General features: G+C 36.0%; 1 protein-coding gene across 2 annotated transcripts; it reads left to right on the top strand.

Moving 5' to 3' along the window:
• The first annotated feature begins 754 nt into the window (after window positions 1-754).
• Window positions 755-24994, top strand: LOC120180662 (carboxypeptidase SOL1). 2 transcript variants are annotated; one of them, XM_039185945.1, is made up of 15 exons: window positions 755-893; window positions 1134-1209; window positions 1295-1390; window positions 1588-1618; window positions 1750-1806; window positions 9341-9436; window positions 10170-10292; window positions 11304-11408; window positions 12786-12832; window positions 13442-13567; window positions 13709-13811; window positions 22795-22857; window positions 23072-23155; window positions 24109-24172; window positions 24603-24994. In XM_039185945.1, the coding sequence occupies exons 1-15, from the start codon at window positions 800-802 to the stop codon at window positions 24908-24910; spliced, it is 1473 nt and encodes a 490-aa protein (XP_039041876.1). In that variant the 5' UTR covers window positions 755-799; the 3' UTR covers window positions 24911-24994. The 2 variants fall into 2 exon arrangements, with proteins under 2 accessions (XP_039041876.1, XP_039041877.1); XM_039185946.1 differs by having other exon boundaries at window positions 759-893; window positions 1140-1209.
• The last annotated feature ends 1469 nt before the right edge of the window (window positions 24995-26463 follow it).

Raw genomic sequence — 26463 nt, 5'->3', positions numbered from 1 at the left:
GTAAAAACAATCGTGAGTCAATTAAGTTTTAGTTTGATATGTAGGATTATTTTTATAATGTTTTAAAATTTATAAATTTAAATATACAATATCTTTTGATTTAAACATATAAAATTGAATCTCATCGTTATTATAATATTTAAGAATTTATAAGTTCGAATACATTAAATATACGATATATTTAGTTTTAAAAATTTTAAAAATTATGAACTATCAAATAACTTCAATGATAAACAGAAATATTATTCTCCTTAAAATATATATTACCTTATAATCACCCAAATGAATCAAAGAAAAAATTATAAATCATTTTAAATATTTTTTAAAAAGGATAGTGAGTATGAATAGTTAGAATTTGAACTTGTTTATTTTTATTATAATTTTATTTTTTTAAAATCATGATCGAGTTGTCATCGATCATTGAACCAAATTTAATTAATTTTATATAATCATTGATATTTAACTTATTAATTAATATTTATTAAAATATAATGAAAGTTATTAGAAATAAATTTTAACTTAATTTACTCGATTTAAAATACTAAATTTAAAATTCAAAATTAAAATTTATTTAAATAGTTTAACTATTCGTTCTGCTATGCGAACTGCTAATTGGTCCATTAAATTAGGAACCAGGAATGGATTTATTTTTAACAATAAATGGGTTAAGCCCAAATCCATGAACCGTCAACTTTCCTTCCTCGCTCCTCTTTTTTCTCTCCGAACTTCGAAGATCGTTAAAAAAATAAACGATCGAAGCTAAATATAATGTCAAATTAGTTCATATTATTGGGGGAAAATGAATCTTAAATTTTGTATCATTTTCTCATTCCTTCTTCGCAACGTAATCGCCAGAGGTGGAGATCGAGGCAATCCTTTATCTTCAGCTTCAGGTTCTCTTTTCTCACTTTGCTTCAGTTTACAGCTGAACAGTTGTGAATTGTGATTCCTAATTTTCTTTACTTTTTGATATGTTTTGCATATACAAGTTAATAGAGTTATGTTGTTAATAAAAAAAGAAGCCCGATGATCTTTGAACTTTTATTTGGTTTGCCGGTATATTTTTGTTGCAATTCGGTGTTTAATTTACAAATGATTGATTTTGGTCTGACTGTTTCTCTCTCGCTCTCTAGATTTAGGGTCTCCAAATCATGGTTCCGTCGGTTCTGCAAGGCAGTTGTTCGAGGACAACCAATCTCGCCACTCGAGGTTTTTTTCCCTTTACTTTTTAAAATGTAAGTTGATTAAAATTTTGGGTTTTGTGAATAATTTGAGGATTTTTTTTTAATTTCAGAACTGATATTGCTCGTGGCTACATGACTAATTCTGAATTAGAGAAGGCGATGAAGGAATTTGGACGAAGATGTAGTCACATTTCTAGAATATACAGGTGATTATTTATATTTTTTTCTCTTTTTTCTGGCTTATGATCTTTCCCAATTTTTATGATGAAATCAAGTAGGAATTTTTTCATTAAAAAATTGATAGTTTTGTGGAATGAATGAATTGGTTTAGTGTTCCATGGAGGTTATATACTGATTGGTAATTTATTACTCTCTTTGAGGGCATTTTTAATATCGGCATCAGTATTGGAAAGAGTGTGCAAGGTTTCCCCCTGGTAATAGTTTTGTTTCAACTTGCTTCCTTTTCTGTACATACACGTCCTAATGATTTTTATTACACTGTTTTGAATCATTTGTGTTTGTATGGATTATTCTCAACAAGTGTTTAATGATTCTCTTTGTTTAGTTGGTGATAGAGATCTCTGACAAACCAGGCAAGGAAGAGCCTGAACCTGCGTTCAAGGTAAATGATTAAATGCTCTATTACCTATAAAGGTACATGGTTAAGAACTTATGTGAAATCATGGTTGTTTTACAAATGATTCCTTTATAACATGGTTAAAAACTTAGAAATTGAATGGAAGAAACTAATAAAATAAAAATGGAGGAAAAGGAAATTTGAAATGTTTAAACAATACGGAGTTTGAATCAGGCAGTAAAAAAAAGACAGTATGAGAGAGAAAAAGAGCGAGTTTTTTTGGTAGTTCGTCCTCTGGTGAGGAATGGACTGTCTTTGTTGACAATCTTAGTACGAGAGTTACTAGAATTGAGTTAAGAGAGATTTTTAACCATTATGGAAAAATATTGAGGGTTTTTATTCCAAGTTTTATGTCTAAACCAAATTATAAGTCATCCACGTTTGCTTTTGTGCAATTTGCGAAGGAGGTAGGTTGCAGAAGAGCAGTTCATAATGTAAACGGTATGCTGATTGATGGGAAGAGAGTCTCAGTGGGGATTGCAAAGTACAAGAGGGGCAGAAAAAGAGAAGCAGAGGTAAAAAGAAATCAGTTGGATGGTTTTAAGCTGGGTAGAGAGGTTAATGGTGAACTGCAGGCTGAGTTGGAGAAACCGAGAAGTTTGAGAGATGAAAGATCGTATAAGGAGGTTGTTTATGTGGCCAACAGTAGGAGCGTGGATCCAGGTCGTATGGTGAATAAGGGAGGTCAGAAGAATGCAAGTGGAATAAGAAATGTTTGGGATATGCATATCCCATCAGATGATTTTTGTTGGGTGAAAAACTCCTTAACAGGGGTTATCAAAGATCTCTTTCATCCTGATATGGTGAAGAGAGCTTTGGCAAAGGAGGGATTCCAGGTTAAGATAATAAGGTGGGGATATATCAGGAACGCCAGCATTATTATGTTCAATACAAATGAAGAGTTTTTAGAGGCATGGTCGAGTCTCCGAGAGAAACTATACTGCTGGTTTGATTGGGTAGATCCGTTGTTGAGTGAAGATGGAGTTCCTTTGGCTTATTGCTTGGTCGAGTTGGTTGGTTTACCGCTTCTTAGTTGGAGTGTTCCTTTTTTGGAGAAGCTTGGTGAAAAATGGGGAAAGGTTGTGAGTATCCTGGAGGAAACAAGAAATAGAGATGATCTTTCTTCGGCCAGAATGCTGTTGAGGGTTGCAAGCCCTTTTGATGTACAAAAATCTGTTATTGTGGGTTCTTATGGCTGATCCTTTAAAGTTAAAATTAATGTGGGTACCAGTTGTAATCCTAACTCTGAATATTTTGGAGTCCTGAGGCAGAATTTTTCATATAGCAGCTGCAATAACGATGTGTCAAAGGGGGACGATGGTAGAAACTTAGAGAAGGAAGAAGATAACAGGGAAAATTCAGAAGAAGGATTTCGGTCAAAGGTAGACACGTGGCTTCAGACCAGTCTAGAAAGGAGGATGTCAGAAGAAGATGGGGAACATTATTTGAAAAAGAAGTCCGTCACTCTGCCCAATAATAATGGGGTGTCAGACAAATTTGAATTTGATTTAAACTATTGTGGGGATTATGCAGGAATTGGGATGCGAGAGGCTGTGGACTAGAGTATCCAAGCCCATTCTGATTCAAATGGGGAGTCTCTTTCTCCTATAACTAAAATTTTCTCAGCGGGCCTTGCTGTGAAGTTGAATTGGGCCAGGGCAGTAAATAAAAAAAAGGATCAGCCTTTGTCCGATTTTCAAGAGCAAGATACAGATGCAGTGAGGGATGAAGCTATAGTTAACAATAGAGCTGTTCAAAAGAAGTTGAGAATGGTTAAGGATGTCAATCAAGTGATTCTCAATGCGGGTAGTGTTTCTTCTTTTTGTGAGAAGAAGAGAAATTCAGTGAATTTCGAGGACTGTGAAGACATTGAGCCTTTAAATCCTAACTTAATGTTGTCAGCTCCTAATCAGGAATCCTCACAGTTTTCTTCAAGAGGCAGAACGTTGATTCAGCATAGAAGATTACTTTCTTCTAAAAGTGTGCCAATAGAGAGGAGGAGAATGGCCAGCTTTAGAAGGTTTTATAGTAGATCGAGGGCGAGAAATCACTGGGTTGGAAATGAACAGAAAGAACTTTCGTCTAGAAAAGAAGATTTTCAACAGTTTTCTTCAGATAAAATGGGAAGTGGGTTGGAAAAGGCTATTAATTGTTCTGCTAATAATCAGAACTCTTCTGTGGTACCATTTATTAGGAATAGCTCTTCAGAGGTTGTGGAAGCAACTACTATTCCTGCTACAGGGACAGAAAGAACTAAAAGAAGGGAGAGAAGAGTTTAACTAGGGAAGCAGTGGATCTGGTTAATTCACCTATTGTCTTTTCACCTCAATTCTCGAAGGTGGTGGAGGAAGCAATGGCTACTTGGGAAGTTTGTCAGTTGTTAGGCCTTTTGTTCAAGGAAGGTAAGAAGACTTTCATAGAAAAAATTTTAAGCCTGGAAGATGAGTCTGAGTCAGCAAGGGATGGATGATTTGCAGAGTCTCACTTTTTTGCTATTTGGAGAGTTGGGTTTTAGTTGTGGGAGTGTTGTTTTTTGATGAATAGATTAAACATTTTATCTTGGAACATTAGAGGGTTAGGGAGGAGAGAAAAATATATTGCTGTTGCAAGGCTAGTAAAGAAGGTTAGACCAGTTCTGCTTTTTATCCAATAATCAAAGTTAGAAAAATGGCATGTATCGATTACTACGAAGATTGGAGGAAATTTCTTAAAGGAGGTGATGGTGTCTCCAGCACAGGGGTCAAAGGGTGCTTTGATTTCTATGTGGAATGATAATGCGTTCAAAGATACAAATAAGCATGTGCACAATAGGTTCTTGGCACTGGTGGGAAATTATATGAATGACCAAGAGGAATTCGCTTTTATTAATGTCTATGGTCCTGTTATTGAATCTGAAAAAGGTGAATTTTATGGGGAGTTGTTAGATTTTGTTCGTTTGTTGGATCTACCGGTTTGTATAGGGGGTGATTTTAATGCGTATCTTGATCCGCAAGAAAAAAATGGGAAATCACAGAATTGGCATACAATTGATATTTTCAGATCTTTTGTGCAACAGGAAAATCAATCAAATCTTATTGATTTGCCTATGTCAGGAGGGACTTTCACATGGTGTAGCAATAGAGAAGATTCTACATGGGTTAGACTAGACCGCTTCCTAATTAGTGGTAGTTTCCTAAACAATTTTCCTAAGATCTCACAGTCCCTTCTATCAAATTCTATTTCTGATCACAATCCAGTTTTGTTGGAAGATGTTAGTATCAATTGGGGCCCTAAACCTTTTAGATTTTTTAATTACCTTTTAGAGGAAAAAGGTTTTGATGGATGGATAGAAGACTTGGTGTCTGTTGAGAAGAAGAAGATGAATAATGGGGGGGATTTTTAGGATGTTACAGGCTGCTAAAAAACAGATTAAAAGATGGCCTGGAGGTAGTCACTTTGGGTTGTCAGATTCAATTTCGATGCTTGAAGGGAAGATACATGACTTGGAAAGAAAGTCTCAATGTCGAATCTTATCTAAGGGTGAATGGGATCAATGGGTTGACTGCAAAAAAGAGTTGTGGAGGTTGTTTAGGATCGAGGAGAGCATTTGGTATCAAAAAGTCCAGAAGTAGGTGGATTAAGGGTGGAGACAGAAATACTAGGTTTTTTCATCTAAGTGCTATGAGAAGGAATAGAGTAAACTCCATTCATTCATTGAAAATTGATGGAGTTTTAATTTCGGATGCGGGAAAAATAAAAGAAAGTGTGTATAATTTTTTCAAGTCTGCATACAACTCCAATTCGGCCTTGGAGGCAGAGGACTTGAATTTGGATTTTGCACAGTTAACAACATCTCAATGCGCATATTTGGAGGAGGAATTCTCGGAACAAGAAATATGGCAAGCAATTTCTTCTTCGGATAGTACTAAAGCTCCTGGACCGGATGGTTTTACCATGGGTTTTTACAAGAAATACTGGAAAATTCTTAAGAATCAGATTATGGAGTTTTTCTCAGATTTCTATAAAGGAAAGAAGTGGGTTCATGGAGTTAATCATGCATTTATTACCTTGATTCCTAAGAAAGGTAATCCTGAGTGTATTGAAGACTATAGACCTATTAGTCTTGTGGGCAGCCTGTACAAAATTCTGTCAAAAGTTCTTTCCAAGAGACTAATATCGTGTATCGATGATATTATTAGTCTGTCACAGTTTGCTTTTATTCCGGGAAGGCAATTGTTAGATTGTGCATGTTTGGCTAACGAAGGTATTGATTCTTGGAGGAAGCAAGGACTTAAAGGGGTTGTATTTAAAGTGGATTTTAGCAGAGCCTACGACACTGTGGAGTGGCAGATTCTGCAAAAGTTAATGATAAAGATGGGATTCGGCGAGAGGTGGTGTTCTTGGATCAAACAGTGCATTTCAACGGCTTCTACCTCGGTTCTAGTGAATGGTTCTCCTACTGAAGAGTTCCCTATTGCTAAAAGTTTGAGGCAAGGTTGTAGCCTTTCTCCTCTTTTTGTTTAACATGGTTGGGGAATTACGACATTTGATGCTGTCGAAAGCAGTGGACTTGGGTCTTTTTCAGGGGTTCTCTTTTGGAAACAGTCAAAACTCTTTTACTTTGTCTCACCTGCAGTTTGCAGATGATTTAATTATTTTTTGTCGAGATTCAATTACTCAGATAAAGAATGTTAGAAGAGTTTTGAGGATTTTCGGTTTATTGACGGGGCTCCAACTGAATTTAGCAAAAAGCAAGCTGTATGGGATTAATGTGGAGAGTGACATCCTTGATGTTTGGGCTAGGGATATTGGATGCTCTGTTGATTCATTCCCGACTGTTTACTTAGGTCTACCTTTAGGGGAGAAGAAGAACTCGGCAAAGCTTTGGGAACCGGTCATTGATAATTTCAATAAGAAATTGGCAGGCTGGAAAGCTAATTCTCTATCTATGGCCGGTAGGTTAGTACTTATTAACTCGGTTTTATCTTCCCTACCTATTTTTTTACCTATCCATTTTTAAGATGCCTTCTACTATTTCTCACCGGTTAAATTCCATGATGTCGATTTTTTAATGGGGCGGAGGGGATGGAAAGAAGAAAATTCACTGGGTGAGCTGGGATAAAATTTGCAAACCGTTGAGTGGTGGTGGTTTGGGTGTTGTTGATTTGAATGTTTCAAACCGAGCTTTGTTGGGTAAGTGGATTTGGAAATTTGCAAATGACAAAAATTCGATGTTGAAGAAATTCTTATGTTGTAAACACAATGTCAGCTGTCAGACCATGGATATTAACAAGGTTATTTCTCAAAATGATTCTTGGATGTGGAGGGGAATTGTTAATAACTTCATTAAGGATGATACCATTGGAGGTTGTCTTAGATCCCATGTAAAGATACAAATTGGGAATGGGAAATCTATATCCTTTTGGTGTGATACATGGCTTGGGGAGTTTCCTTTGAAATTTCTTTTTCCAATAATTTTTGCCCTTTCTACTAATAAAACGGGTAATGTTGCAGACTTTGGGAGTTTTGATTCAACCGGATGGGAATGGTGTGTGAAGACTAGGAGGAATCTTTGTGATTGGGAGGTGGAGCAGCTGGTAGAGCTGTTGGATAGGCTGAAAAATGTTAAACTTATTGAGTCATTGGATGATGGGTTGTTGTGGAATGGGTTGAACGTGGGGCTGTTTTCTGTTAAAGATTGTAGGAAAGCTCTTTATAATTTTAATGATGAATCTTTATTTTGGAGTAACTGTGTTTGGTTGGGCTTAGTTCCTCCTAGAGTAGAATCTTTCATTTGGCAATTGTCCTATCAAAAGGTTGCTGTTAGAGTTGAATTGTTGAGAAGAGGGGTTCCTTTAGGGGAGAACTTTCTCTGCCCACTTTGTAACCTGCAGGATGAATCAATCCAGCATCTTTTCATTTCATGTCGAGTTTCGTGAGAACTTTGGTATAAGATTATAGGGTACTGGGGTTTTCGGTTAGTTTTACCGCCAGACCCTCCTTCGTTGCTTAGTTCTTGGGCTGATGTGAATCCTAAATCTGCTATGTGGAAGTTTATTTCGGGGGCAGTCTTTTGGTCAATATGGAAGATTAGAAATGAGATCATTTTTGAGGAAAAGAAGTTGGATAGATTATCATTGTTTTTCACTGTTTGGTTAAGGTTAGCCAAATGGTATTTGGCAAAATATCCATTTATCCCTATTCAGGTGGATTCTTTAATTGCTGACCTTTCTTTGGCTGATAATCTAACAAAGTACATAGACATGAATAGGAGGGCGATTTGTTGGAGTCCTCCTCCAGTGGATTTTTTTAAGTTGAACGTGGATGGGGCTGTTAGTACGGTTGGTATGTATGCTGGAATAGGGGGTATTCTCAGAGATTGGAATCGGGATATTCTTCTCTTTTTCAGAAAGTGTCGGTCCTTATCCTACAATCCTAGCAGAGCTGAAGGCTATCAAAAAAGGAATTGATCTATTTGTTTCATCACAATGGGCTTCGAAGGGCAGACTAATTATTGAAAGCGATTCAAAGATAGCAGTGGATTGGATTAAAGACCAAGTTCTTACGCATGCTTTTCTATCAAACTTTGTCAAGGAAATTATGTCTATTGTTTCTGCTATTCAGGCTTTTGTTAGGTGGATTCCTAGATGGTGTAACTGTGAGGCCGATAAGTTAGCAAAGGAAGGAATTGGGCAATTTTTGTCGTTGCTTAGGCAGGTTTGTAAGCCTTAAGAGAAAAGTACCCTCAGGACTGTTTTTAAGTTTTATGTAGTTTGCAAGACTGTTTTTAAGCCTTATGTATCTGGTTTATTATTAATAAATTGATGCACTCTTTTCCTCCTTCCGCTAGTTGGTCCTAGCTTTAGGGCAGAGGACCACTATGAGGGAGGTTTTTAATGAGGCATCCTATTCCTATCAAAAAAAAAAATGTTGAAACATTAAAAGCTTTTATTGGGGGAATCATATATATAGCAAACTGGTAGTATAGAACCTGATGTTAGAAAGGAGTCAATGTACTAGCATCAATAGAAAATTACTCAATTACAGTAAATCTTCTCGAGGACTGTGCTGTCTTATGTGCTTTCAGGAGGAAAAGTATTGGATGTAACAGTCTGGAACCTAATTTGAAGTTGAATTATGGCTGAAGAAAGTTTCAACAGTAAAGGTTTAACAAAAATGAGCACCACAAGTTTAGACCTCTGTTTTCACATTTCACATTCTATGCTAAACACATTTTTTCTCCCCTTCAACAACTTTCTCTTGTTCATTTTTACTAAAATGTAACTTGTCCTTTATCAAACATTTCACCTATTTTTATGACAATTACTGAGAACGAGAATTTCCATGACAATTCTTTCCCATCTTGTCAGCATGGTGATTGTTCTTTGTATTTTCTATCAATGGTGATTGGAGGCTTAGAGTTTGTATTCCTTTCTATTGCATCAGCAAGGCTAATTTTTTGTTCAAAATGTAGTTAATTAACTGCTATGAACTGTTATTCTGTGGGTAAATTCAAATCCTGATTTGCTCGATATTGCAGTTTGTTGGTAATGTGCATGGTGATGAACCTGTTGGTCGTGAGCTTCTTATACTTCTTGCGAATTGGATATGTGACAACTATATGAGGGATCCATTGGTATTTTTCTATTCCTTTTACTGCATGTAAGTGTATTTCTTCTTTTTTCTCGCATGATGTTGTGAACAGTATTTATGTTCATTTTCCAGTGTTTTTTCTGTAATACTTCCTGGGTTTATGTGCTGTGGTTTTCTTACCTATAATCATGCTTTGCTCGTGGGTGATTGTTGAAGCTTAATGATATTTGAATATACTTTTATATTTTCAAGTCGTTTCTGAGACATTTTAGAGACATTCCCCTCATTCCATGGTCATTGGAAAAAGTGGTTGGCTTGAGAACTTAATTGTACATCTGAACAGCTATAAAACGTTTTGTATCTGCATTCAGTAATTTATTCTGATGCCTTTGACACAGTTAATCTTTAAAAAAAGGATGCAGTTATGTCCATACACACCTTATCCATAAAAGGATACATATGCAATCATGTGAGTGATTGGTAGGGCCCAGCCTACTATTCATATGATCACATTTTCTCAGTTAAAAAGCCAGTTGAATCTTCATTCATTCTTCAATAAAAGGTTGATCTTCCTCAATTTACAAGTATTACCTTGATGATACTATTAGATGACTCATGTTGATTAGGTAAGCTTTCTGTTTACATTTGTTTGGTTATGCATGCATGTCACATTCATCTTTAAGAATTGTGGAACATGTGCTGCTGTAATTTTTTTACCCTCATCATATTCAGTATTTTAAAAAATTGCTAACCTGTAGTATTTGTTGTTAGTACAGGTTGACTTGATTGTTGACAAGGTTCACCTTCACATACTTCCATCAATGAATCCTGATGGATTTTCTCTTAAGAGACGTGATAATGCAAATAATATTGATTTAAATCGAGATTTTCCTGATCAGGTACTCTTGCAATGTTGATATTAGTTTGAAACATTTGATTTTGAGTTGAACCTTACAAACCAGAAGCAATTGGATCTTATGAGACCATATATATCTAATGTTAAAGGGTTTATTTTGGTTTTCTGTAACTCAACCAACAAGTTCAAGTTAAAACATTCCTAATTGAATCATTGGTGTTAAGGATTATGCTCTTCCCAAATCAGGATTGATATTCTAATTTTTAGGATTTATCATAGTTTCGTAAGATCTTGCAGGAAGGTGGGATGCAAACTAAATTAGGAACGCTATGCAATGGTGAATGAGATGATTGAAAGTCGATTCACTACCTACCATTTTCTAGTCAACTTGACATGATAATAAATGAAATGTAAAAGTTCCTTTTAACAATACAACACAAATTCTCCATTTGCTCCTTATGACCTTTATATACAATAAGTTATATATCTGGTTTGTTAAATCATGGAAAACCTTTGTGCTTTCATATTTATAGATGTTGTTCTGACAGGTAGAATTTAATAAAAATTCAGATTAGGTTTTCTTATTAAAGGGAGAATTGGGAGCAGTGTTCGCATTCCTATGATTATTATTTGTTATAGAAGAATCTAAAAGGTGAAAGCACATCTTGATTTAGTTGGATTGATTGGAAGAGATAAAAACTTGAAATTAGAGGTTGATTTCAGATCCTAATTTTTAGGATCGGTTTTTAATTTATTTTTCATGGTGATAAAAGTTGTGAATGGTGTATTATAGCTATCATATATTCAGTTTGGCTTATAATATCAGAAAGGAATATGTTTCTACTTGTAGTTTTCATCCAAATTGTTGAAAATGATCCCAACTAAATATTCGTTTTTAAGCTCAGAATTCTATTGGATCCTGTTATTATGTGTGCACTCTTATTTTAGTGTCATAATCATTGTGTGTTGCTTTCGGTTTCTCTTTATTCCTAGATTTTAGTGGATTTACTCGTTTTCGCCATATTAAATGACCATGGCTAATAAAATCTGCCAGTTTTTCCACTGGAACGATGATGAGGATGCACGACAACCTGAAACAAAGGCAATTATGAGATGGTTGAGAGAGATACATTTTACAGCATCTGCAAGTTTGCATGGGGTAATATTTTGTTCTCGCTTCTCTTGTTGTGTATTTAGTAAACTCGGATAGAGTTCTTTTGTTATTGGATTTTGACAATAGCTGTTACTTTTTCTTTGTCAAAATTTTTAGATTGCTTTAAGTTCTTGACAAAAGGTGGTAAAAGACTGTACTTGAAGATAAACATGATAGGCATAGAAGAGTTGAATCACAAATGATACGGAAAAGGAGCTTCCTTTCACCATTCATTTTTCCTGGCATCATTTCTATTTTCCTTTATTTTGAATATGCAAAGATGCTTTTGTCACCCAACTCTATCTTTTAATTCTAGTGAAATATATATCTACATGTGTTTGTGTATGTATGAGTTGCTTTGAAGATAAATTAAGTGATAGTTGGAATTGAATGCATTAAGATTTATGACTTCGTTCTGCAGGTCAAAATAATGTTACATGTAATGTACCTCAATATTGATCAAACTCTTCATTTTTCTTACATAACCTTGTCTGACATCCAGTTAAGTTATACATCTCGCCCTATATGTATGTATGAGTTGCTTTGTGAGATAAATAAGTGCTAGTTGGAAGTGAAAGCATAAAGAGTAAGGCCTCTGTTCTGCAGTTCATGATAACGTTGCATGCAATGTACGTCTATACTGATCTGACTTCTTTTTTCTTGAAGTACCCTTATCCAACCAATATCCTCATCTGAACAAATTTTCAGACATGAGTACAGGGATATTACCCTCCAAACACATGGAGAAACTTAAAAAGGAAATTGAACATACCTTTCTTGGATATAACCCATGTCTGACACTTAAACCCATGTCCTAGCAACATAAATGTACGAGCATATATTCAACTGTAGAATCCTGTGTTTGGTGGCCAAAGTAAGGGGAATAAGAAAATTTTAACTATATACTCTGGCAAACCAAAGATATGGAAAACTAAAGCCTGCTTCCCCTTCATGTACATGCAATGGACTATGAATGTTTTATTGTTCGACACATATGCCTGTTCTCATCCTTTAATCTTTGATTTAAGCTCCAGTTTACTGATGCTTTTTTCAAATTGCTTACTGTTTTCTATTCATTTCTTCTTCTTCTTCTTCTTCTTTTTGTGCAAAAAAAGCAAAAAGAAAATAGCAAAAGTATCAACCAAACAGTGGCTTAGTGAGCAATGGACTTTAATTCTATAAGTTTTGTTATCATCAAATTTAGATGGATGTCATTCAGATCTAGTAAACGCTTTTATCTTCTAATGATGTACATATTAAGTTTTGTCTCATTACTTCAAATATATGGTGGTGTTAGAATGTGGCTATGAATTCGTTCTTAGTTAGAAAATATACATAAGAAACATAATGAGACTGCCCTTGTTACTAATTCATTGTTGACAGGGTGCACTTGTTGCAAACTATCCATGGGACGGCAGTCTGGATAAAAGGTGATTCTTCTTCATTATCAGCTTTAAAGTTGCACATACATAATCTTTCAAGTTCCTTATAGCTTCCGTCTGCTATTTAAAGATATTGTGTCTAGGTATGTTAGACTATCAGGTGTTATTTCTAGGCATGCTAGGCTTCAGACTTGATTCCTGTTTCAGTCATACCTGTCCATATCCTTTTTAAACAAGCTAGCAATTTAATTTTCTTGATTTGGTTATTGGATGCTTCATCAGTTAAATTATCATGGATTGCATATTTCCATGTTGTGGTTTTCAGGCTTTTGTTTTACTTCAGTTCTTTTTATTTGTCGATGTCAGCATATATTTTTATTTAATTATGCTGTAACACAATCTTTAATAACTTCCTGGTTGATTTCACCATGATCATGTCTGCAATAATGAATGGTTGTAGTTTTATGAATCCCCACACATTTTGTTTAATTCATAATGAGTTTCACTTGTCACAATGTTGCTGTTAGTAATGCAACTCTTCTATATATCTACTCTTTATGAACAACATAAAATTGGTTTCTTTTGTTATGACTGCAAACTGAATCTTTTGATTGCAATGCTGGATATAGTTTATTATATTCGTACGTGTTAAATCAGGAAGAATTATTATGCATGTCCTGATGATGGAACATTCCGGTTCTTGGCAAGCATATATAGCAAATCTCACCATAACATGTCTTTGAGCAAGGAATTTGAGGGAGGAATTACAAATGGAGCAGCTTGGTAAGCAACTTGTTTTCTGATTATGATTATAATTTGATTACCATGCAACTTTTCTTCATCTTTATGTAGTCTGCAGTATATGCCCATTTTTCATAACTTATTCTGTTATGTACCATTCAGCTAGTGTTCAACTTAATGCAGGTACCCTGTATATGGTGGCATGCAAGACTGGAACTACATACATGGTGGCTGTTTTGAGTTGACCTTGGAGATTAGTGATAACAAATGGCCTAATGCCAAGGAGGTTAGAATTTGTCTGAGTCATCTTTCACTTAATAATATTGAGTATGTTACCACTTGGAATAGGACTTGCATCAGAGTGTCTCTATAATTATGTTATATACCAGTTCTGGAAGAACATTTTCTTTTCTTTTGGAGAGAAAACATTTATATAATTGGTTAAACACCTCCACGCCCCCCCCCCCAAAAAAAACCGAAGACCCAACTGATTGGGGAGCGGAATCACTCTAGCACTCTTTATGCTTAGCTTGAATTGTATCTTTTAGTTTTGAAAGGTAGTGACCTTTTCTACTTTTCTTATTTTTCTTATAAAAGCAAGTAATGGAAAGATGGATAGGAGTCATACTTTTCACCTATTTTTTTTTGATTGGAATGGTAGGCCTCGTTAAAACCCCCTTCTTGATTAATGGATCACAATGTGCTCCTTAATCAGCGGAAGGAGGAAAGAGTGCCTAAAAACTTCATTAATAACCTCCAGTTACATAATACTTAAAAACTACCACACAGACTCCTTTAACAACATCCCAAAACAAAGCGAAAAATAACCTGAATCAACCAGAACAATGTATCTATCCAATACCCTCCTTTGCTAGAGTATCAGCCTCAACATTGGCTGACCTAGCAACCCATCTAATAATACCATTCAAACCTTTAAACTTATCACCAATATCATTCACTAAGTCAATGTAGACCAAAGGACATTGTTCTTTATTCTTGACCCAATCTACTGCTATTTTACTGTCAGATTCAACGATTAAACGTTCCTTAAAACGTTGTTGAATCGAAGTAAAGTAGGATAATCCCTTCTTGATTGCCAAAAGCTCAATCAAGATAGGAGGACCTGGACCAGCAGCCTATTTGAAAGAACCAACCACCGAACCATCCTCAACTCTAAGAATGCCTCCAACACCACTTTTCCTCCAGTCTGCCGTCACTGCCGCATCCACATTCAACTTTAAAAAGCCCTTTGGAGGGCGTGACCAGGGCACAATTAAGGTAATAGGAGAGCTTGAGTAAGAGCAACTATCCCCAAGTGATGGATCACTAATGAGAGAGTCCTTAAGAATATATACCTCCTTGAAGTTAGCTAAGAACCAAGACGCCAACCTACTTCTCGCCATAAAAAATAAATCAATCTGATCTAACCTCCCCCCATCGAACACAATGGCATTTCTCCACTTCCAGATTGACCATAGAACCACACTCGGAATGAAGGACCAAATTTTAGAATTAGGTACCAAATCATCCCAAGCAAACAAGAAATTTTGAGCATTGGCTTGAAAAGCTGAACAAACTCCCCAGAAATTCAAAAATTTGTTCCATAAAGATCACGCCACAACACAAGTAAAAAATAAATGTGTTGAGGACTCATCCGCCTTGTTACATAAAGGGCAACCAGCGTCAACAATAGCTGAAACTCCTCTCCTCTGTAACTCTAGTTTAACTGGCAATCTTTGAAGCACCACTTGCCACATAAATACCTCCACTTTCGGAGGCACCAAACCCCTCCAAACGTACTTCATCCAAAAAGGGTCTGCTATACTTGCAGTACAACATGACTTTACACTCGAATTGACAGTATAAACTCCTTCCCCATTCCCTCTCCAGACTAACCCATCAGAACAGTCATGAGAAAGAGTGATATTATGAATTAAAGCCAATAAATCAGAGAATTGAACCAGTTCCCAATCACTTAAATTCCTTCTCAATTGAACATGCCAAGACCAGCCTGCAGACCGAAACTCCCCAAACTCATTCAGCTTCCCATACTTATTTACCGAAAGAACAAACATTCTCGGGAAAACCAGATTTAGAGGGGTATCAAGCGCCCAACAGTCATACCAAAATCTGATGCTCCTCCCATCCCCCACTCTAACTTTAAACAAGCTTCGGAACTTTACTCCAAACTGATCCTGTTTGAAGTGATTATTGACCACCGATTTCCATATCCAAGAAGCATATGCAGGTAGTTCCTCATTAAACATCAGAGAATTAGGGTCCAGATTATATTTACAGCAAATAACCTTCTTCCACACTGACTCCCTATCGTTTGCAAATCTCCACGACCATTTCCCTAGGAGAGCTCTATTCATATAACTAACATCCAGAACACCAAGACCCCCATCATTCTTTCCAGCGCACACAGTCGACCAATTGACCCAGTGAATTTGTTTTGCCTCCACACCTCCCCATAGAAATCTGGCCATGATGGAGTTAAGCTTCGCCATCACCGAAGAAGGTATCTTAAACAGAGACATGAAATATGTAGGCAAGGAACTCAAAACTGTCTTCAATAAAATCAACCTCCCTGCCATTGACAAAGTCTTAGCCTTCCAACCTGCTAACCTCTTATAAAAGTTTTGAACAACCGGATCCCACACCAATAGCGAATTCCTCTTAGCACCAAGAGGCAACCCCAAATATTCCGTAGGGAAATGTCCTACCGAGCATCCAACAGCATTAGCCCACTGAAGAATCACTTCCTCATCAATATTTATCCCAAATAATTTGCTCTTAGACAGATTCAATTTCAGGCCTGACATAACTTCGAAAACACGTAGGATCCTCTTAACATTAATTACCTGTGTCTTCGATGCATTGCAGAAAATAATTAGATCATCTGCGAATTGCAGATGAGATTGATTAACTGAAGCCTCATCATAACCAACAATCAGACCACAAAACAGACCTGAAGATACTGCCTTACGTAGCAGCAGATTCAGCAATTCTCCAACAAAATTAAACAGCAGTGGGGAAAGGGAACAACCCTGTCTAAGACCTTTAGCTATAGGAAATTCAGCAGTAGGAACACCGTTAACTAAAACTGATACCGAAGCAGTTGTAACACACTTTCGAATCCAATTACACCACTTAGAACCAAACCCCATTTTGTTCATGACTTTAAAGAGAATGTTCCAATCTAATGAATCATAAGCCTTCTTGAAGTCCACCTTAAAAACACAACCCTTCAACCCTTTCTTCCTCCACAAATCAATTCCTTCATTAGCAATAAAAGAGCAGTCCGGAATTTGTCTCCCAGGAATAAAAGCAAACTGTGACTCACTGATAATATCGTTAATACAACATCTCAACCTTCTCGAAAGACAGATAGGATCTTGTACATCCCACCTACAAGTGAAATAGGTCTGAACTCATCTAAACCCCCAACATTGGAGTCCTTTGGGATGAGAGTTATGAAAGAATGATTTATGCCATGTTCCCAATCCTTCCCCAAAAAGAAATTATGAAAAAACTTCATAATATCACCTTTCAAGTAAGACCAGAATTTTTAAAAAAAACCCATATTCAACCCATCGGGCCCTAGAGCTTTATTACTATCACACGAGCTAATGATTTCCCAAATCTCTTCTTCCGTAAACTCCTTTTCTAACATTAAATTCTGCTCCATAGAAATACGAGAAAAATTCAACTCAAAATCCTCCACTTCCAAAGTTCAAAGTTGAAACACTGTTATAGGCTTTAAAGAAATGCTCCCTGACAATAGACTTGATAATGACGGGATCTTTGATAATTACACCATCAACATTAATAGCATTCAGAGAATTATTCTCCTTCTAATTGAAGCGCATGTATGAAAAAATTTAGAATTTCGGTCACCATCTTTAAACCACTTCTCTCTAGAATTTTGGCACCAAATTTGCTCCTCAATTCTGTATAGTTTCCAAAGATCATTTCTTAACAACCTCAACTCTGACGCGTTCCCAACAGCACTGGATGACTGATTTTGCTGCATCCTCCTTTCTAATTGGTGAATTTTGTCTTCAAGAACAGAAATGTCCACACGTGGAAACTGATTCCTATCCCCAGACCAGCTTTTAATGGCATACTTTGTATTCCTAAGTATACTCAAAATTCCAGCACTTTTCTTGTCTTTTTTAAATTCCTTAAATGACTCCACGACCTTCTCCTCAAACCCATCCTCAGACATTAAATAATTGAACAGCCTGAAAGGTCGCTTTCCCCAATTATCTCCCCCAATCTCAAACAAAATTGCATTATGATCAGAGATAGATTTAGGCAGTAAAAACTGATTGATCCCAGAGAATTCTGCAGAGAAACTAGCACTCACCAGGAACCTGTCGAGCTTAACAACAGTAGGCAAATCCCTATTACTACTCCAGGTAAAGTTACCCCCAATAAGAGGTAAATCAATAAGCCCCGTTAGCTGAATGAAAATACTAAAGATTTCCATAGAGTTTCTATTGTGAGCCCTGCCTTCCTTCTCATCTTCTGATAAATAAGCGTTAAAATCCCCTCCCACACAAAAAGGGATACTATACCCGTTTAAAAACAGTCCTAGTTCTTCAAAGAAACCAACCTTCTCTTCCTCCACAGATGGACCATAAACGTTTATGAAACCACACCTAAGATTATTGGATTTGAACTCCCCGAAGACAACAATAAACCTCTTGTGAATATGATGATCTTCTACCACAAAGGAACTATCATCCCAGCAACTTAACAAACCACCAGAAGAACCTTCTGCTGGTAACTCAACGAACCTCTGCAGCCTATTCAAACCACTTCTCCTTAAAAAAGATCTTGGTAAATTCTCGAGTTTTGTTTCTTGAAGAAATAGAAAAGTAGGATTTCTCTCCGAAACTAACTTTTGCACAGCTCTTTAATTCTCTCTTCTACCCAAACCCCTAACGTTCCACGACAAAATACTAAGCTTTGGCATGATACTCTAGATTAATAATGCCTAAACTCCAAGGAAAACATTCGACCTCAAGGAGCCCCACTCAAACCTTTCTCCAACTCTATAATTTTCTGTATAAAAGCTTCCCTCCCTTCTTTGAAAGAAATTCCCAATAACTTGCTAATTTCCCATGTAGCAATAGCTTCCTCCACCAACAAGGGAAACACTGATGAAGATAACGTAGAGACACTAGCATGATCCGTAGCATCCCTACAAAGGGATCTTTTAACTCTCCTGATAATTCTCCTCGGCCTAGTACCATCATTGTCCCTTGCAGAAACCCCAGCTGCCTCAGCAACTTCAGAAAGACAACCTCTTGAACATAAGTCCCTGCCCATCACATCATTTAACACCCCTCGGGGAACCTCCTTCCCTTCCTGTTCATTCTTCCAAGCCTGCACATTATTAATCCAAATCTTTCTGCATTTCGACCTGCTATAAAATATCTTGTGACTTCTGATAAGTTCCTTAGCAACCGGAGCAATCTTCATGGATATCGAGCTTACAGAACCTGCTTGTGAACCAGCTCTTGAATTTAACAACTTTAAACCAAATGCAGGCCCGTCTCCATCTTCGATACCCACTGGATCCTTGATTTTATCTTTTTGAAGCCCAACCTCCCTGTCAACTATATCAAGCGCATAGGAATCTCCCCCCACACTCTTCCCACTATCCATCCCTACAGACAAGCCTCTCGACTTTTCATGTTGAGTGGAGACAACTCTCTCGGTTTCTGTACTTTTACTATGATGCGAGCCCTGAACCCAGTCCTGAACCCTTCTACGGGTTTCTGACAACCCCTGACAACCCACATGGCCTCCATGCTTCACCTGAACATCCTCTGCGCTCCAATTGGAAGAGTGCTCCGCCCATGGCTCCTCTAGAACATCATCTTCAACGAATTCTGACACCTCAGGAAAGAAAACATCACCACCTTCCACCTTTATTTTGACCAGAAATTTCCTCCCATACGTTGTAATGGTAGTATGATCAGGAATGTCAAAAGGACTAAAGACCCTCAGGATCATTTGCGCCACTCTGCAGTCCACTTTCTGTGCAGTTTCATCTTTAATCTTAACTAGTTTACCCCACTTGGATACCAACCTAGTAAAAAAAGGAACCGACCAGCAGTTTAAAGGGACTCCTATCATGGAGATCGAGCAATAAGCTAAGGGAATGTTGTCCTCATTGAACACAGGCTCCAACATATCAAACCAGAAAGACAACTCTTCCCATTTTCTTTCCATCGCTGACTTCATCTCATCCACAGATTGGAACACGACCAAGCAAGCATTCTTAGCAAAGCCCCACCTTACAACCTTTTCACCTATTTTTATTTGCTTCTTAACTTGTTAACATCAGAAGGAAGTGCTTCTTTCTTATCAGACAAAATTAGGATGTCTCTTTTGTGTTTTTTTCATAAAATTCAAATTTCAGGACATAAAGGTGTTCCTCACAGCTGTCTGGATTGATTGTTCTTAGTTAGAACCTTAGGCATTGAGATGTTGAATTTTACGTTAACAGTCTTAAAACCAAGAGTTGGTTCTTTTGACTGTGTTTTGAGGCATTTTGTGGAGCAGCCTTTTTTAATGTGGTAAAGAATGTTTTTTTTTTGATAGGAAAAGGAGGCCTCATTAAAAACCTCCCTCATAGTTGCCTCTTGAGAAGAGGCAACTAGCGGAAGGAGGAAAAGAGTGCCTCAATATATTAATAAACCATAATTACATAAGATTACCAAACATAACAAACAACCAAGACCAAAACACCAAAACCAGAACACAATACAACAACCTCCAACATCAACCCGCCAACCCCATTCTCACCAAAACACAATCTCAGCACTCACTAACCAATTCCTGATTTAGCTAAACAATCAGCTTCCTCATTAATACATCTACTGATATAACTGATAATAACATTAAAATGCAACACAGTCTTCTGAATTTTCTACACCAAATCAACTAAGTGAACCGGGCAAAGATCTGGGCTGTTGATCCACTTCACAACAAGAAATGAATCGCTTTCTAAAATCAGATTCCCCTTATCCTTCCAAACTGAATCAAAAAATACATCTAACCCTGCTTTGATTGCAAATATCTCAGCAGTAATCGGAGAACAAGGCCTTGTCGCTCTAGAAAAGAAATCCAACTGCTTATTATCAGCATCCTTTAGGACTCCTCCAATACCACTTCTTCTCCAGTCAAAAGTAACAGCCCCATCAACGTTCATCTTAAAATAGCCCGAAGGAGGAGGGCACCACTTTAATTTAGGCAAACGAAAGTTAGAGGGGGAACGATGCATATCCGCCAAAGTTAAGTCACCCACAAGGCTGTCAACCTGAATAGATAAGTCATTGTTTTTAGCCAAGAACCATGAAGCCACCCTATACCTCACCAAAAAGAATAGATTAGCTTTATCTAGCTTGCCATTCTCAAACACTATCTGATTCCTGCAAATCCAGATAGTCCACAAAACAGCTCCCGGAAGAAATTGCCAGATAACCGAGTATGGCCTTAATTGCAACCAAGAAAGCAAGAACACTTTAGGATTATTGGGTAGTACTGAACAAACATTCCACAAACGGAGTAGTTTTGCCCAAATCTCCCAAACCAGCTCACAAGAAAAGAATAAGTGACTCACTGATTCTGGTTCCACTCCACAAAACACGCAAAGTGGGTTCTCTACACCTTTGACCCCTCTGCTTAATAAAACAGCTTTGACAGCAAGGTTCTGATGAATAATTTGCCAAAGAAAAACCTCCACTTTTGGTGGAACTAAACCCTTCCACACAATCTCCAACCAGGAAGTATATGCGTCTGATAATCTTGATATCATTCTAGAACAATTTTTTTTTTGGATAAAAAAGGCCTCGTTAAAACCCCCCTTCATACCCTACATGTTATAAACATAACATGAAGGGCATAGGAAGAAGGAAAAGAATGCCTCTAACTTTTATTAATGAGGACCATAATACACCTCCACACCTACATGACTAACTACTAACAACATAACCTTTAAGCCACAACTCTGGATACATAACGCACCCTAATAACTCCCTTAAAAAGAACAGCCAAGATATAACACCTTTAACCACAATAGAAACCCAAAAATCACCCTATACCAGCTTTTGCTAATTCATCCGCTTCCCAATTTGCAGCTCTCGAAATATGCCTTGTGATAATACCCTTCCTTTCCACACGAGTAGCTATATCCGTCACAAAGGATTTAAACAAACGAGTACTAAGGTCCGGATTTTTAATCCACTTTAGAACGTTAGTCGAATCTGATTCCAATATAATCCTCTGGCTTGGATTGTAACCAACTTCCTCAGTAAGAATCAACCCTCTTTTGATCGCCAAAAGCTCTGCAAGTAAAGGAAGACCTCCCCCTACCTTCTCTGAAAACGACCCAAGCACCGAACCACTACCATCCCTAATCAATCCACCAATTCCCCCCTTATCCCAACCTTTGACCATTGCACCATCTACATTTACTTTTAAAAACCCTTCCGGAGGAGGACTCCACCTAGAAGGAGATGCCCTCTTTTTCAAATTACCATTACAGTCTGCTAGTTTTAAGTCCCCCATCATGGAATCAAAAGGAATATGGACATCCTTAAATGAAGTTCCAAACCAAGAAACAATTTTGAACCTTGTAATGAAGAAACAATTTAAAACTTCGTTTTCCATAAGTTTGCTTTAATTGTATTTGTAGCGAATTTAATATGGTTTCCTTTTACTTTATGTAATTTGGTTCGGTGCCTCACGGTTCTTTTATTTATCTCGATGTTGTCAAATATAGAATCTCTTTTATGCTGATACTGATGAATATCAGAAATGATATTTGCCAAAATAGCTCTATGGAATTTAATTAGGTGTTTTGGTCTTTGTTGTGTCTAGTCAATGTCCCTCCTTTCAGCTCTCTATTTTCATTGTCAAAAAACTAATTAGCAAGAATCAATGCTGATACAATAACTATGAAAAAGAATCAATGCTGATACAGCAGTTATCATTTCCCTATTCTGCAGATGCTTTAAATAAATTCTTACATATGCTCGGTCTTTCTTCCATTTTTTTATTCTCTCCTAAATATATGAACCTTGTTAGTTTTGTATCATAAAATTAGATAGTTCTTGGGTTTTGTCAGCATTACTTTATCTTATTTAGCTTTCGGCCTGGTTTGAACAGTTAATTTAGATGGTGTTCATTCTTTTTTTTACTACATTTTGTTGCCTTTTCTCATCTTCTTTACTGATTGTAATCTGCAGCTTCCTACCATTTGGGAGCACAACAAAATGAGCATGCTAAATCTTGTTGCAAGCCTTGTAAAGGTAGACTGCAATTTGGCTTTAAAAAAGTCTATTGAAAATTGAAATATATATTTTTTTTCTTTCATCTTCTTTTTTGTATAAAAAAATATTTTTCTAAAATTATCTACTGTGTTGGAGGATTTGCAGATGGCAATCTTAAATATTCAAGAAAGAGGAATATTTTTACGGTTTGCTGTCTACTAATCATTGATCTATGTGACATGTATATTTTCAGACAGGAGTTCATGGAAGGGTCTTTTCTTCAGATAGGGGAAGGCCATTGCCTGGGTCGATCACAATCAAGGAAATAAATTACACGGTGTGTTCACAAATATATATATATATGGATAGGATCCTATTATACAATGTGAAACTCTTTTAGTTTTACACAAATTTAAGACTGTTGGATGAGTGAAAATAAACGGCTGAGATTAACAGTAGTAAATGAGAAAATATTCACTGGAAAAAAAGAGAGGAGTTAATCTCAGCCATCTATTTTCACCCGTCCAACGATCTTAAATCTGTGTAAAACTAAAAGAGTTTGCACTATGTAGTATCCTAACCCATACATATATATATGCAGTCATGATACAAACACATCTCCTCATTCACTATTATTTTCACACAAATCTTAGTGCAAGGATTCTGATTTGAAGTATTCAATTTTATTCAGTAGTTGGAATCACTTTGAATTTTATATATACTATGATCACTGAGAATCCATCATTTCTGCTTATATTCTACCTGTTATAGGACATCAGACAGCATTTTGGAATTTGTGAAGTTCTCTTTTTCTCAGTTCAGGATGCAAGTTATGCAGAATTTTGAGCACTAGGAACCTGGATTACCTTGATTATATTGATCATAATTCTGTTTTCCTTTATTTGCCAACCTGTTTTGGTTATTAGACCAGTAATTACTTTGCACCAATCACCTTAGAAAAGTGGAATTTGATATGCTTAGCGTTCTAAATCAATATCTATGCTTCGTATCTTAGCTTCTATCACCCTTCTCATCAGGGACCTCCTCCGTATCAAACAGAAATTACTTTTGATATGCCTGGATTTCATTCTTTTCTGAGAGATTCATTACGACAGTATCCATGCAGCTTGTGCTTATGTTGGTTTTAGTTGACATTTCTCCTATGATTATTGTTAACAAAATACACATTCTCGCTGCTTTTATAAAATTTTGACACAATCAAATAATCTGGTGATCTCGACTTCTAGCTGTTTTTGGTAACTTGTTTCTTGGTTCCCCTGATCATGACAGGTTCAAACTGGTAGGGCATTTTCTGATTATCATCGGTTACTTGTTCCAGGAGAGAGATATGAAGGTATGAAAATTCTTTAGTCGCAGTATGCAAGGTTCTTTTTGGTTATTGTTAGTAATGCTAGAAACATATAGAGACTGTTGGTGATCACATAGGAATGATTAGAAAAAAATGAGTAGATGGTTGAATCACAAGAATAGCACTATGCAGCTGAAGAGTCGTTAAGTATTGCACTTAGTTTCCGGAGTTGGTTGAATACTATGTTATTGAACTCCAATGTGTCGGACATGGGTATGGTCAAGATTTCTGGTGTTTTCAGAGGATCATATTCCCTTACTCTTGTGGACAAGTGTCGTACACGGGTGTCTGGCTCAAGTACTTCAAGAAAGTGAAGAGTGGGATATTGTTTTGTTGGCCATCTTTTTTTCTAAAGATATCATTCAATTAAAGCAATAACAACCTATATGCTATGAACTGATGAATGTGTTTGCAGTTATGGCTAATGTGCCTGGGTACAAATCAAAGACCACAAGTATCTGGTTCAAAGAAGAAGCCGTGAATGTAGACTTTATTCTTGATCCAGAAGCCACTTCTGAGGGGACTTTACAACGCAGTATTTGTGATTGTGATTGTAGCGGAAAAAGAAGGTTCCTTTCGATGGGGTATTTCTGGGGAATTCACTCTGAAGTTTATCTAGTCCTTATTGTTGTCCTTGCATTTCTCTGTCTTTTGCTGAGGCGGCGAATAAAATTTAACCTTTTAAAACACCGACAGTCGCCTAAAAGGTCAGTACCAGTGTGACCTTTCATATAACTTGGATAAACAACTTGAATAGAACATTTTTCTGCTTGAATTTGCAGATAGTATGATGCTTCTTTGAGTTTACGATGAACTATTCCTTGGTTACCTGTATATCTCAATTTTCTACCTACACGTAATAATCTGTATGGATAATGCTAAACAATGTGAATCTCCCCTTTTTACCGACACGAGGAAATGGTATTAGATACATTTTTGTGCTATATTGTGTTTAGCATTTGTTTAAGCAATTGTAAAAATGCCTGTTGTTAGAATTGAATCCCCATGATGTGTCTACCCAATCCATTATTACTCTGGACTTTACTAGTGTCGGATATGGGTATTTGTGTATCTTCAGTTTTTCTTTTTAAGATTTTCATTTATTTAAAAGGTCATTAGAAAAACCCATTAAGTAACTTGTTAAATGGAATGTTATTTTCCTTAGAATTTTTGATTGAAATAGTAGCATTTGTAGGGTGTATGTTGTCAATGATATTTTATTTACACGTGATAATCTTAAACTATTTAAGAAAAAGTTCTTAGAAGATTATATCCTCGTATACTTGCTTGAGTATGTGTCGTAAATGGATTTATTAAATAATATTATGAATTTCATTTACACGTGAAAAGATATTAGGAAATATATATGTATAAATTATATGATTAGAGAGCATTATTTAAATTGAAATCAATTAGAATATAATATTGTAAATTAACACAATTGAATTTGAATAGAAATTATAACAATATATTCTATTTTATTCGAATTTTAAAAATTTGACTCAATTAAAAAAATTTAAATAAAATTTGAGTGATTAATTTTTTATTAACTATCCACGTTGTATAACATAACATTATGTCAATAATTATTTTAAGATATCATATTAATAAAAAAATATTATATTAATTTCATCAAATTATATAATAATAAAATAAATTAAGACATGGATGTAGAAAGGTTTTAACCTAAGTATGGTGGAAGAAGGTTCAACACCTATCCATTAACTTATTCACTTATATTATTATGGTTAAAAATAATAGTTATGTCAAACAAAGAATGTCAACCTGTATTCTACTTAGCTCCTTGGAGTAAATGTCATCACGACTACAGTTATTATTAAACGTTAGGAGTAAAATATATAGTCGTGAATTTCTGATGTTTCAAAATTCATTATACAATAACTTAATAGAACCTTCATTCTTCCTTAGTTAAGTCATCGCATATTAAATATCATTCAACACTTTATTGCATAAATCAAAATTCAGCTCATACCTTAATATCTCAAGTATGTCTTCTTGGCCAAATCTTTTCTTTGAGGATGGATAAATATACATAGGCCACCTGAATAACAAAATCAAACATGGTAAGCCTAAAGAAAATATTAACTTGTAGTCTGCCAATAAATACTGATGAAAGAGAAGGTTGTGATGTTAATTGTTCAAAATTAAATTTTAAAGCTTTTAAAATAAGTTAAAACAAAATGTTAGATAATATTAAAAATTTTAAATAAATTTGATTTTTTTAAAATATAAAAAAATATTTATTTTTGAAAAAT

This window comes from Hibiscus syriacus, unplaced genomic scaffold (genome assembly GCF_006381635.1).
Source record: "Hibiscus syriacus cultivar Baekdansim isolate YM2019G1 unplaced genomic scaffold, ASM638163v2 tig00112498_pilon, whole genome shotgun sequence".
In the NCBI taxonomy this organism is placed as follows: Eukaryota; Viridiplantae; Streptophyta; class Magnoliopsida; order Malvales; family Malvaceae; genus Hibiscus; species Hibiscus syriacus.
This window is presented reverse-complemented; position numbering and strand designations above follow the sequence as displayed.

Coding starts and splice junctions, on each gene's coding strand:
- LOC120180662 (XM_039185945.1), top strand. CDS start 800: ATGAATCTTAAATTTTGTATCATTTTCTCATTCCTTCTTCGCAACGTA. Junction 13,568..13,708: donor ATTACAAATGGAGCAGCTTG/GTAAGCAACTTG, acceptor AACTTAATGCAG/GTACCCTGTATATGGTGGCA. Junction 24,173..24,602: donor TCCAGGAGAGAGATATGAAG/GTATGAAAATTC, acceptor ATGTGTTTGCAG/TTATGGCTAATGTGCCTGGG.